The sequence below is a fragment of the Lynx rufus genome, unplaced genomic scaffold, assembly GCF_022079265.1.
Source record: "Lynx rufus isolate CCGP_SWC_20201006 ecotype Redwood Valley unplaced genomic scaffold, mLynRuf1.p SCAF_4, whole genome shotgun sequence".
Taxonomy (NCBI): Eukaryota; Metazoa; Chordata; class Mammalia; order Carnivora; family Felidae; genus Lynx; species Lynx rufus.
In genome coordinates, this window is record NW_025814856.1 from 164,890,051 (window position 1) to 164,903,908 (window position 13,858).

The following is a 13,858-nucleotide window of genomic DNA, read 5'->3' on the forward strand; positions in this document are numbered from 1 at the left end:
TCCGGTCCGTGAGTTCCAGCCCCGCGTCGGGCTCTGTGCTGACAGCTCAGAGCCTGGAGCCTGCTTCGGATTCTGTGCGTCCCTCTCTCTCTGCCCCTTCCCCACTCATGCTCTGTCTCTCTCTATCAAAAAATGAATAAACGTTAAAAAAATATTTAAAAAAATCATCTGCTTAACCAACTGAGCCATCCAGGTGCCTCCAAGAAGAACAATTTTAAATTTTGATGTTCAGTCCGTCCCATTTTCTCGTACGGTTCATGTTTTTTATGTTTTATCAAAGTAACCTTCGCCTACCTCAAGTTCTCAGATTCCCTTCTGTGTTTTCTTATAGAAAGTTCAGGTTTTACTTTATATTTTACATCAGGGCCATGATGTGAGGTAAGGATCAATGTTCATTTCCCCTAGGTGGATATCCATTTCGTCCAGCAGCACTTGTTGAAAAAGCTCCCTGTTTCCATCTTGCCATCTCTGTCAAAAATCAGTTGACTGTTTTTGTTGGGTGTCTTTCTGAACTCTATTCTCATTCTTTTCAAAAATTGTTTCGGGGTGCCTGGGTGGCTCAGCTGGTTAAGTGGCTGCCGCGATTTCGGTTCAGGTCACGATCTCACAGTTTGCAAATTCGAGTCCCACGTTGGGTTCTGCACTGACAGTTGGGAGCCTGCTTGGGATTCTCTTTCTCCCTCTCACTCTGCCCCTCCCCAATGCGCTCTCTCTCTCTCTCTCAGAATAAATAAATAAACTTGAAAAAACTGTTTTGGTTATTCTAGATCTTTTGCTTGTTCATATAGGTTTTAGAAACATATTGTCAACGCCTACAAAAAAGCCTGCTGGGTTTTGTGTTTTTTTTGTTTGTTTTGTCTCGAGAGAGAGAAAGCAGGGGAGGGGCAGAAAGAGAAGGAGAGAGGGAGAATCCCAAGCAGGCTCCACTTTTGAAATGTTGAATTTTCATTTTCGTTCAGTTCTGTATATTTTTATATTCCCTTTGAGACTTTCTCTTTGGATTATTTGGAAATGGGTTTTTAAATTGCCAACTCATGGAATAATTCTCTAGCGTCTACTACCGATATCCAGTTTGGTTCATTTATAGTCTGAAAATATACTCTATGATTTCAATTCTTTTAGGGTTTTTTTTTTTTTTTTTGAGGTTTGTTTCAGGATCCAGGATATGGTCCGTCTCTGGTGGCTCCTCCATGCACACTTGAAAAAAATGCGTATTTCCTCTTTTCGGGTACGGTGTTCTTTACGTCCACATCAGTTAGATCTTGTTGGGTGATTGTATTGTTCAGTTCTTCTGTGTCCTCGCTGAGTTTTTGGCTAATAGTTCTGTCAGTTGCTAAGGGTGGGGGTTGAAGACCCCAACTGTATTTATGGGTTTGTCAGTTTCTACTTTAACTCTATCAGCTTTTGCTTCGTGTGTTTTGAGGCTCTTTTTTGACGTGATTGTATTTGGAATCATTATGTCTTGCTGGTGCACTGAGCTTTTTATCATGAGGTAATGTCTCTCTTTGTCTCTAGTAATTTTCTCTGGTCTATTTTATCTAATATTAATAGATCCACTCCTGCTTTTCTTTTTTAAGTAGGCTCCATGCCCAAAGTGGGGCTTAAACTCATGACCCCGAGATCAAGAGTCATAGGCTCTACCCACTGAGCCAGCCAGGAGCTGCTTTTTTGATTAATATTTGCAAATGTATCCTTTTCTATCCTTTTACTATCAATCGACCTATGTTTCATTGAAGTAAGGTGCTTGTAGATAGCATATTATTGGAACATTTTTTAAATCTACTCTGTAAATCTAGGCTTTTAATTGGTATATTTAGATCATTTGTATTTAAGACAGTTATTGATGTCAGAGTTTCTTAGCCAGTTTGTTTTTCATTTGTTCCCTCTGTTTCTCCATCTTCTGTTTCCCTTTTCTTTCCTCTCTGTGAGTTACTTGAACATTTTTTCAAAATTCCGTTTTGATTTATTTTATACTGTTTTTTTTTTCAACAGATTGCTTTGTACGGTTTCGCTCGGGGTTGCTGTAGGTATTATGCAATCCACCTGTAACTTAACAGTCTCCTTGAATTGATATTTTTCCACTTTAAGTAAAGCGTAAGCAGTCCCTTAGCCCTCCTCAATTAAAAAATTTACTTGTCGGGGCGCCTGGGTGGCGCAGTCGGTTAAGCGTCCGACTTCAGCCAGGTCACGATCTCGCGGTCTGTGAGTTCGAGCCCCGCGTCGGGCTCTGGGCTGATGGCTCAGAGCCTGGAGCCTGTTTCTGATTCTGTGTCTCCCTCTCTCTCTGCCCCTCCCCCGTTCATGCTCTGTCTCTCTCTGTCCCAAAAATAAATAAACGTTGAAAAAAAAAAAAATTTTAAAAAAAAATTTACTTGTCTTGGGGCGCCTGGGTGGCGCAGTCGGTTAAGCGTCCGACTTCAGCCAGGTCACGATCTCGCGGTCCGTGAGTTTGAGCCCCGCGTCAGGCTCTGGGCTGATGGCTCAGAGCCTGGAGCCTGTTTCCGATTCTGTGTCTCCCTCTCTCTCTGCCCCTCCCCCGTTCATGCTCTGTCTCTCTCTGTCCCAAAAAAAAAAAAAAAAAAAAAAAAATTTACTTGTCTTCAGTATTGAGCGCCACATTACCTGGTGTTATAATTGTCATTTCACATACCAAATAGGATTTAAGAAACTCATGACAGGGGTGCCTCCATAGCTCAGTCGGTTAAGCGTCTGACTCCTGACTCAGCTCAAGTCATGATCTCATGGTTTCTAAGTTCCAGCCCCACATCAGGCTTTGCATGGACAGGGCGGAGCTTGCTTGGGATTCTCTCTCTTCCCTTCTTTCTCTGTCCCTCCCCCACTCGGTCTTGCTCTCTCAAATAAATAAACATTAAAAAAATGAAAAAAAGAAACTCATGAAAAGGACAGCCCATTATTTTGTCCCTATTTTTATCCATTTTGATGTTCTTTTTTCTTATCTGAAGTTCCACACTTCTGTTATCATTTCCTTTTTGTTTAGAGAACTTTCTTTTGCTGTTCTTTAAGGGCAGGTTACAAATTCTTAGTTTTTCTTCACTTAGGAGTATCTTTAATTTCTCACATTTCCCAAAGGATATTTTTGAGGGGTATAGAATTTGCTATTGACAGTTCTTTTCTTGCAGCATTCAGAAATGTTGTCACTTCCTTCCCTCCTCCACGATTTCAAAATTTTTTTTAACGTGTATTTATTTTTGAAGGAGAGAGAGACAGTGTGAGTGGGGGAGGGGCAGAGAGAGAGAGAGAGAGAGAGAGAGAGGCACAGAATCTGAAGCAGGCTCCAGGCTGTCAGCACAGAGCCCAATGCGGGGCTAGAACTCACAAACCGTGAGATCATGACCTGAACCAAAGTCGGACACTCAACCGACTGAGCCACCCAGGTGCCCCGCCTCCTCCGCGATTTCAAACGAGAAATCCACGGCCATTCAGATTGATCCTCTGTGAGTCTTACTTCTCTTCTCTCTGGCCGCTTTCAAAAGTCTTCCCTTTGCCTTCAGCTTTCAGAGATTTAGTTATGATGTGTCCCGACATGCATTTCTTTGGTTTATCCTGTTGGGGTTTTGTTCAGTCTCCTGAGTCTATAGATGTCCAACTTTCACCAAATTTGGGGAGTTTCCAGCCTTATTTCCAGAGTACTTTTTCAGTCCTACTCTGACTCCTCCCCTCCCAGGGCTCCGATAACACAAGGATCAGCTCTTTTCGTCGTCAGCGTGCAGGTTCCTGAAACTCTCTGCATTTTTTTCCTGTCTGCTTTCTCTGTTGTTCGGATTCGGTGGATTTCACTGATCAGCCATCATCGCTCTACTATTAAGCCGGTCCAGTGAGGTTTTTTTATTTAGACCATTGTGTTTTTTAGTTCTATATCTTCCATTTTTTAAAACATAGTTTGTGGGGGTGCCTCGGTGGCGCAGTCGGTTAAGCGTCCGACTTCAGCCAGGTCACGATCTCGCGGTCCGGGAGTTCGAGCCCCGCGTCGGGCTCTGGGCTGATGGCTCGGAGCCCGGAGCCTGTTTCCGATTCTGTGTCTCCCTCTCTCTCTGCCCCTCCCCCGTTCATGCTCTGTCTCTCTCTGTCCCAAAAATAAATAAAAAACGTTGAAAAATAAATTTTAAATATAGCTTGTGTTTCTTTGCTGAGATTTTCCCTTTTCCATTTGTTTCCAAGCATTCTTCTGATGACTGCTTTAGCATGAGAAGTCAGATCATTCTGACCTCTGATTCATCTCTGTATTGTCTTTTCATTCAATTTGAGATCCCCGGTTCTTGGCGTGAGAAAGGGTTTTCGATTGTATTCTGGGCCTTTGGGTCCTAATTAAGCTTCTTTATTAGGGGCCATCCCCTGCAGCACAAGGGTGGGCCAGGTGGGAGGTATTCTCAGTTTCCCCACTGGGTCTGCTGACACCATTCCGGCAGCCAGGGATCACCCTGGGGGAGGGGAGGAGTTCAGCTCCCGCTTTGGTAAAATGAGGCACAGACGGGCATGAAGTTGTTGTCTCTGGGTTAGCTCCCCAGTGGGCCTCGCGGACAGCCAGTTAGGAGACAGGAGAAGCAGAGTCAGGGTCCAGCTTTGCATAGCCTGCTTCTCTTATCGCCACCGGGTGGGGTAGAGGGTTAGCTCTCCACTGGGCCCTGCTAACGTGAGGGGCAGGGGCTATGTGGAATGGGGACGAGTCCCACCTTGCGTCCCCTCCAGAAGCCTCGTCGCTGCCGGCTGGGCTTGGAGGCTCAGCATTGCTATTGCCACGGTGCTATCTGGGGGAGAATGAGAGTGCCACCTGCTTCCCCCAGGCCGGCGCCCCGCCCAGGCTGCCCGCACCCCCCAGGTAATCAGAGCCCTGCTGCTTCGGCCGTGAAGGGGGATAGAAGGGTGGGTTCTGCTCAGTCCCACCCACACCACTGCCCTTTACTCCCTTGGGTGTGGTGGAAGGCCTCCTCCCTGCCCCGGGGGGTGGTGTGGTTCTCCCACTTCTGCTTGACTTGACTAGATTAGGTTCGGCCAAAGGATTTCTTGGTTTGCCCCCCCCCCCCCCCACCAGCCCTGTGGCTGGAGGGAACAGACTTATCTGGGAGGCTTTTTGGCCTGTGCCATTGGTGGTTCTACTGGGAGGCTTCTACAGACCTCTGTCTGGGAGGCAGCGAGGAATTTAGGAGCTCCCATGTCCTTCCTCCAGTCCTGAGGCATCTGCCTCCTTATTCCCCCTTTTCTGAGCCCCCCTATGCTCATCTATTGTGTTACATTCAGGATTTCTCAGGTGCAGGAAAGAGGGCTTAGGGGAAATGGGGTTACTGCATCCTGAAGAGAATCCCTTTTGTATATAATATAGCCTTTTATATCGGTTTTGGAAAGCACTCCGTAGGCATTGGAAAAGAAAGTTCATTCTTCAAAACCAAAGCAACATTCAAATCCACTAAGGAAATAGTGCTAATGACATTTATCAAGTTCTTTCTAACTTTTTCTCTGACTTAGAGTTGTTCTTAAAATATTCCATTACTACTTGTAGCAGTATATATTGATATCTCTAATGATTTTAACGTATTTTGCTGTAGCATTATTTTGTGTCTGCAAGCTCATTATTATTTAGTCTTTATTATGACTTATTGTGAGTATAAAATGACTTTCTGGATGTTGCTTCCGATGAATTCTGTACTTTTTTAATGATATTTTGACTCCTGCCTTCTTAGACCCTTCTTTTAACCATTCTAGTTCATTCTGTTTATCTCTTGTGATTACATTTTATTTCTTCATTGACATCTGAGAGTTTTTCTCTCTTAAGAGGAAATTTACTCCAACTTCGTTTTGTGTTAGGACTGGTAATTTGGGGGTGGCCTCTGGCATCTTATTTTTTTTATTTTTCCATTTATTTATTTTTTGAGAGACATGGAGAGAGCACAAGTTGGGGACGGGCAAAAGAGGAGGAGACACAGAATCTGAAGCAGGCTCCAGGCTCCGAGCTGTCAGCACAGAGCCCGACGCGGGGCTCGAACTCAAACCATGAGATCATAACCTGAGCTGAAGTCGGATGCTTAACCAACTGAGCCACCCAGGCACCCCTGGCATCTTGCTATTAAAAAATGGCCAGTGGCATTTTTTTATTCTCTGCAATGGAATGTGGGGGGGGGAGGGGTTTGAGCCCCCTTCCGGAAATCCCTCAGTTACAATCTCAGGACCGTTGTGAATCATGATGGGACCAAGGAGGCTGAACACTTCCTTCCCTAGAGGGACTGAGTGACCAAAGACTGGCTTGTTGTTCATACTTTTCTAAGGAATCTGCTCTGATTTTAACCTTGTCATCCGGAGGGTAGTTAGGTTCCAGGAAAATGACTCTGACTCATTATAAAAGGAGTGAATTCAGGATAGAGTTGTTCTCATGGTCCTTGATCAAAGCGACATTAGTAAACTTGTTACTTACGTGACTCTCATTACCCTTTCTTGCAGGTAAGGATTTTAACTATTCAAGCTCAGAATTTGTTGATGGATTTTTAAAATATGGATTTAACACCATTCTCAGTAAAAGCTTGGGCAGTGAGAGAGAAGTGCCAGATACCAGAAATAAAAAGTATGTTTCTCCTAGTTTTTTATTGAGGTATAGTTGAAAAATAAGATTATATTCGTTTCAAGTGTGCAACATAATGATTTGATATTTACATATATTGCAAAATAGTCACCACAATAAGGCTAGTTAACATTGACCACCATACATACCTACCAAAAATATTTGCATGTGTGATGAGGAATTTTAAGATCTATTCTCTCTGCTACTTTCAAATATGCAGCATAGTATTATTAACTATAGTTACCATATAGACATTATATCCCCACGATGCATTTATTTTATTTTATTTTATTAAAAAAATCTGTTTTTTAAACGTTTATTTATTTTTGAGACAGAGAGAGACAGAGCATGGATGGGGGAGAGGCAGAAAGAGAGGGAGACACAGAATGGGAAGCAGGCTCCAGGCTCTGAGCCGTCAGCACAGAGCCCGACGCGGGGCTCGAACTCATGGACTGCGAGATCGTGACCTGAGCTGAAGTCGGACGCTTAACCAACAGAACCACCCAGGAGCCCCACAATGCGTTTATTTTATAATGGAGCTTTGTTTTGTCCGTCCCCTTCCTCTGGCAACAACCAGTTTGCTCTCTGTATTTATAAGCTTGGGTTGGGGATGTTTGGTTGGTTGTTTGTTTTTTAAATTCCACATATAAGTGAGATCATATGGTATTTATCTCTCTCTGACTTATTACATTTAGTGTAATGCCCTCAGGGTCCATCCATGTTCTTGCAAATGACAAGATTCCATTCTTTTTTTATGTTGAATAACATTCCATTGTGTATATGACACTGCATTCTTGATCCATTCATCCACTGATGGACGGTTAGGTTGTTTCTGTGTCTTAGCTATTGTAAATAATGCTGCAGTGAACTTGGGGTGCGTATGTCTTTATGAGTTAGCGCTTTCATTTTCTCCAGGTAAATACCTGCCAGTGAAATTGTTGGATCATATGTTAGCTTTCTTTTGAATTTTTTGAGGAACTTCCATGCTGTTTTCCATTTTGGCCGCACCAATTTCCATTCCCACCAACAGTGCATAAGGCTGTTCTCCACATCCTCTTCAACACTTGTTATTTCTTGTCTTTTTGATAATAGCCATTCTGACAGGTACAAGATGATATCTCGTTGTGGTTTTGATTTGCATTTCCTGATTATTAGTGACATTGAGTACTTTTTCATGTACCTGTTGGCCATCGTATGCCTTTGGAAAAATAGCTATTCAGATTTTCTGCCCATTTTTAAAAAAAATTTTGTTATTGATTATTTATTCTTTGAGAGACAGACAGAGGAACAGTGCGTGAGCAGGGGAGGGGCAGAGGGAGGGAGACACAGAATCCGAAGCAGGCTACAGGCTCTGAGCCGTCAGCACAGAGCCCGATGCAGGGCTCCAACTAACGAATGGTGAGATCATGACCTGAGCCGAGGTCGGTCACTCAACCAACTGAGCCACCCAGGCACCCCAGATTTCCTGCCCATTTTTTAATTGAATTGTTTGTTTGGTATCGAGTTTTACGAATTCTTTGTATATTTTAGATGTTAATCCCTTATCGCGTGTATGATTTTCTCCCATTCAGTACAGGTTTATACTTTTGTTGTCTTTGTTTTTGGAGCCAGATCCAAAACATCATCCCCAAGATTGATGTCAAGAAACTTACTACTACCTCTGTCTCCTTCTAGGACCTTTATGGTTTTGGGTCTTACCTTCAAGTCTTTCATCTCTTTCAAGTTAATTTCTGTGTATGGTGTTAAGAGAGTGGTCCAGTTTCATTCTTTTGCATGTGGCTAGCAACATTGAAAAGACTGTCCTTTCCCCGTTGTGTATTCTTGGCTTTTTTCTTAATTGATTAATCATAAATGGATGATTTTATTTTCTTTCTGAGCACTCTACTCTGTTCCATTGATCCATGAGTCTCTTTTTATGCCAATGCCAGACTGTTTTCATTACTACAGCTTTGCAACAGAGTTTGAAGTCCGAGCATGTGATGCTTCCAGCTGTGTTCTTGTTTCTCCAAATTGCTTTGCCTCTTCAGCGTCTTCTGTAGTTTATATGAATTTGAGGATTCTTTGTTTTATTTCTATGAAAAAGGCCATTGGAATTGTGATATGGATTGCATTGAATCTGTAGATTTCTTTGGTAGTAAGGACATCTTCATGGTGTCAAATTCTTTTTTTTTTTTAATTTTTTTAATGTTTACTTATTTCTGAGAGACAGAAAGAGACAGAGCACAGTGGGGGAGGGACACAGAGAGAGGGAGACACAGAATCCAAAGCAGGCTCCAGGCTCTGAGCTGTCAGCACAGAGCCTGACGTGGGGCTTAACCTCACGAACTGTGAGATCGTGACCTGAGCCGAAGTCGGATGCTTAACCGACTGAGCCACCCAGGCCCCCATCAGTGTCAAATTCTTTTAACCCCTGAGCGCAAAACACCCTTCCACTTATTTGTGTCTTCTTTAATTTCTTTTATTAATGTCTTCTAGCTTTCAGTGTACAAGTCAAAACGAACATGTTTTAAGTTTTTAAATAAACAGTTACTAACCAGATTTTAATTTTGGCATATTAGCAGTCTTGTAATATAGGTTCCTATTTTTGGGACTTGGAGTAGATAGTTTCAAAATTCTGCAGTTGAGAATACCTTCCTCATTTGCACCAAGTGTATCCTAGGTATTTATAAGAATTGCATCTCCCCCAAGATATTTTTACTAAATTACCAATGAGGACATTTAGACAAAGGGATATTTCTTTTTCTTTCTTTTTAATTTTTTAATGTTTACTTATTTACTTTGACAGAGAGAGAGCAGGGGAGGGGCAGAGAGAGAGGGAGAGAGAGAGAATCCCAAGCAGATGCTACATCGTCAGCCCAGAGCCCGATGCGGGGCTCGATCTCACAAACCACGAGGTCATGACCTGAGCTGAAATCAAGAGTCGGACGCTCAACCGACCGAGCCACCCAGGCCCCCTAGAGAGAGACATTGTCCAAAGAGAGAAGTGAACTTGGAAGTTTTCATATTCAGAATATTAACTTCTTTGACAGGAAATTCGGTTTTCAGCCATTCTTGTACTAATCTTGTTATTTCACTAAATGGGATTTCCATTTCAGCTTTGCCTTAAAGTTCGTATGATTATTTTCACTAGCTATTGAAGTATTTGATACAGATCTTTGAAGAGACCATTTTTATGTTGCTTGGTCTTCTGATGTAATTTTTGTCTTTGCACTTTTCAGTTTGGAAATAATTTCAGACCTACAAAATGGTTGAAAAAAATCTCTCAACGAATTCCTGTATAGCCTTTTCTTAGGTTCCCCAAATGTTAATATCTTCTACAGACACAATTGAAATATTTACAGCTGCCCCACTAGTGTCCTTTTTCTGGAAAGGTCCAACCCAGGATGACTTGCGGCATTCCCATGCCCTCGGTTTTCTTTCATCTGAAACTGTTCCCAAGTCTTTATCTTTCATGACTATAACACTTTTTAAGAGAGCTAACCAGTTTTTTTCTGGAATGTTCCTCAGTTGGAGTTTGATGTTTCCTTGTGATCAAATCCTGGTCATGCTTTTTGGTAGGAATCCCATAGAAGTGATGTTATGTCCTCCTCGAGCATCATGTTAGGAGGCACTTGATGTCCATTTGTCCCATTACTAACGAGGTGACTGGGGGTGAAGATACTTTTGATCACTTGACCAAAACAGAAGGTGTCGGATTTCTGCACTGCAAAATTACTATTTATCCTTTTGTAGTTAATAACTTGGGTAGCTTTCTTTTACATTTTAGTTACAGAAAACCTGGCAAATATCAAAAAGCACACAAGGGGCAAGTCAGCACGCCCCCAGTCCTACAGTCTTTTCTTCTTAGTGCACAAGGCGTAACCCAACTATCTCCCCCCTACCCAGTGCACTCTGTGTCTGTCCCTGTGCCCTAATTTTCCCTTTTTTCGAGGATGCCAGTCTTATTGGACTTACGTCCACCTTAATGACATCTTCCTCATTGCTTCTGCAACAGCCCCATATCCAAATAAGGGCACATCCTGAGGAACTGGGGGTGAGGACTTCAACAGATGAATTTGGGGGAGCCACAATTCAACGCACAATAGTCCTGCTTTCTACCGGACTCTTGGTCACCTATATGACCAGCAAAGAACAGAGCAGCTAACCAAGGATGACCAAACTCAGGTCTTGTCCAAATTACTTTTACCCTGAAAAACTGCCTGCTTAGGTAAGAACCGTTTAAGTCAGAAAAGACCACAGCAACGTTTATCAGTTAATTTTGGAGAAACTCATACACACAGGGGCCTAACGGGTCCTGGTGGGACGTAGTCTCAGGCTCCTCCACTCACATGGTCTATCTTCCATTTATCCACAGTTTTCTTCAAATGATATGCCCAGGACTGAATGTCACGTTAGAGACGGGCCTAAGTAGCACGAGCTCCCCCTGGACCATCACATCCCTCGTATTATCCTTCCATTAGCCCCCACCCCACTCTCTCTCACCTACTGCCTGTCTGGCCACAGTCTGTTAGCCCAGGGACGGGCACCTGAGTTGCGCTGGGCCAGTGAATCCTTACTGTGCATTTTGAGCCAGAGAGAAAGTCTCACCAGTTTCTCCTTGGGTGCTGATGTTGGCCACAATTCCCACTCCGTGGAATAAAGAGGTGCAAACGAGTCAGGTTGCAGACAGAGGATAAGAATCCTATAACGAGCCTGATGTAATACTTACTGTCTGCCAGGCGCCGTTCTGAGCGTTTGACATAGCAACTCATTGAACCCACACAACCTATGAGGAAGGCTGGTCTTGTTATAGTTACTATTATTCCCAGGTGGAAAGACAACAGCAGGAGTGGACAGAGTGTCCAAGTGGCTTTCAAGCCTCTGGCTCCAGTCATTCTTCTTGCCTGTACACTTGTCACCAGGTCCTGTGGGGCATGGGGGGTCCCCTTCCAATGTACTCCCCTTTCTTTTGCTTAAACTAGCACCGGGGGGAGGGGTTGCCATTTACAACCGAAATATTTCACAATACAACCACATGATGCAGCAATCCAAACGCTAATCAACGGCTAATAACTAATATTATTACAATTCAGCTTCTGTTCTTCTCTCCTATGCACGAAAATAATGACACGCTTTTGTCAAATCCCTGGAAGAAATCCAATTACGCTATATCCACTGCACTTCTTTGTTGCAACAAACTGAGGCACCAGATTTTCTTTGCAGACAGTGCAATGTGGTTGATTTGTGCCTTTCAGTGTGAATCAGCGTGTTAATACACTTTAATAATAGAAACCAAAATACCCGTATGAGTCACGTTTACACTGTGTTCGAATTGAATTAAGATGGTCCAAACAGAGTCTCCAGGGAAGAGCACTTATTGCTGGCATGAAGAAGGGGGGGATGACTTAGGGGCATTTGGGTGGCTCAGTCGGTTGAGAGTCTGCCTTTGGCTCGGGTCATGATCTCGCAGTTTGTGAGTTCGAGCCCTGCGTGGGGCTCTATGCTGACAGCTTGGAGCCTGGAGATGCTTCGGATTCTGTGTCTCCCTCTCTCTTGTCTCTCTCTGTCTCTCTCTCAAAAAGACATAAATATTGGGACACCTGGGTGGCTCAGTCGGTTGGGCATCTGACTTTGGCTCGGGTCATGGTCTCGAAGTTTGTGAGTTCAAGCCCCGCGTCGGGCTCTGTGCTGACAGCTCAGAGCCTGGAGCCTGCTTCGTGTTCTGTGTCTCCCTCTCTCTCTGCCCCTCCCCCACTTGCACTCTGTCTCTCACAAATAAATAAACGTTAAATAAATACATAAATGTTAAAAAAAGGTTTTTAAGAGAAAATATTAGAATAGATAAGAAGTTAGAAAAACTTTTGTACCTTAATTTTGGTGTTTTCAAATGTACGGTCACCTTATTATCGTAATCATCCATTACGGGAATAAAGAGGAAAAACCGTAAATGATTTGCGTCAGTGAGACCACAAATCATTTTCTTCCCTTTACTTATCCTCGCAGGTGTTTTCAAAAACATTACCCAGCCAACCTACCTACTGCCAGCATTGTCATCTGCTTCCACAACGAGGAGTTTAACGCCTTGTTTCGGACCATGTTCAGTGTCGTAAACCTCACCCCACGCCACTTCCTTGAAGAAATTATTCTGGTAGACGACATGAGCGACTCTGGTAAGACAGAACTCCGTCCATCGATGTCATGTGCTCTGAAGGCGATCCCTGATGGCGCTTGGGTTCTTTTATTACTCATTTCACATTTGATGGGTGTGGAGGCAGGCGCCGTTGGCTCACCGGTGGGGATGTAAGAGCCGGTCCCTGCCCCGCGGTGTTGGGCTCACGGGCGATCAGTGCTTCCATGAGGTAGATCTAGGAGCACCAACCTGGTCTTCAGAGGTCATGGAGGCTGTTCAGGAAGAGGTGACATCTAAACCCATGTCTGAGGGGTGAGTTGGAGGTACCTAGATGGAGAGGAGGGAGAAAGTGTTTTAGGCAGAGGAAATAGCGTTGTCAAGGCCCAGAGGTAACATCCTGAGTTTGGGATAGTTCTGTACTTCCTGTAGTTTACATATGAGTATAGCGTTGGGAGACAGTGTGGAGATATAGCCAGAGCCACCAAAAGGCAACGCCGCTCATGAGGGACTCTGGTTGAATTTTCTCTGGAGAAATGGAGTGCTATCAGAGGCTTAATGCAGGGAAGAGACAGGACCTAAGTCCTCGTGAAAGAATTCTCATCAGACCAACTGCAGTCAAGAGCATGCTCTCCTCTGCTCGTTGGTTTCAAAGAGTCGTGATATGAATACAAAATCTGATGCGTTATCCGTTTTACAGCTTAATTATAAACCTGAGGCAAACCAAGAGGACCCAGACTAGTGAAGAGCTTGGAGTCTGTAAGTCCCTGTAGGGGTCCATTTCCCTTGGAAGCAATATATCAGTATTGGATAGGTTTCCTACAGAAGAGTTATCCTAATCTGTGAATCTGACCCCCTGCGGGCTGGGAAAGCAAAAAAGGAGAGAGAGTAGGGAGACGAACAGGCAGGGGTACAAAAGAGCATGTTCCAGGAGCCTGACCCGTGGGGAAGTGACCCTACTTTGTCCAACTGAAGATTACTCAAGCCAACGTCAGCTACGCTTAGGAATTTCACACGTTGGCCAGGCACTACCATGTATGACGTGACTTCTCCGAGAACCACTCTTTATTTCTACTATTGTGCACAGGAGGGGATGTGTAGAGATGGTCAGAGTCCTTATCCCATCAGTAGCACCGGGCAGCACATTTGGCCGCATGCTGAGCGAGAAGTCCCCAAAGCCCTGA

At 43.9% G+C, this 13,858-nt stretch overlaps 1 protein-coding gene across 1 annotated transcript in view; it reads left to right on the forward strand.

The window, feature by feature from the left end:
* Nucleotides 1-13,858, forward strand: part of GALNTL5 (polypeptide N-acetylgalactosaminyltransferase like 5) — a 51,719-nt gene that overhangs the window by 1,930 nt on the left and 35,931 nt on the right. The window contains exons 2-3 of the mRNA XM_047097682.1: nt 6,451-6,571; nt 12,551-12,717. Coding sequence (XP_046953638.1) covers nt 6,451-6,571; nt 12,551-12,717 — 288 coding nt within the window. The remainder of the gene's footprint in view (nt 1-6,450; nt 6,572-12,550; nt 12,718-13,858) is intronic.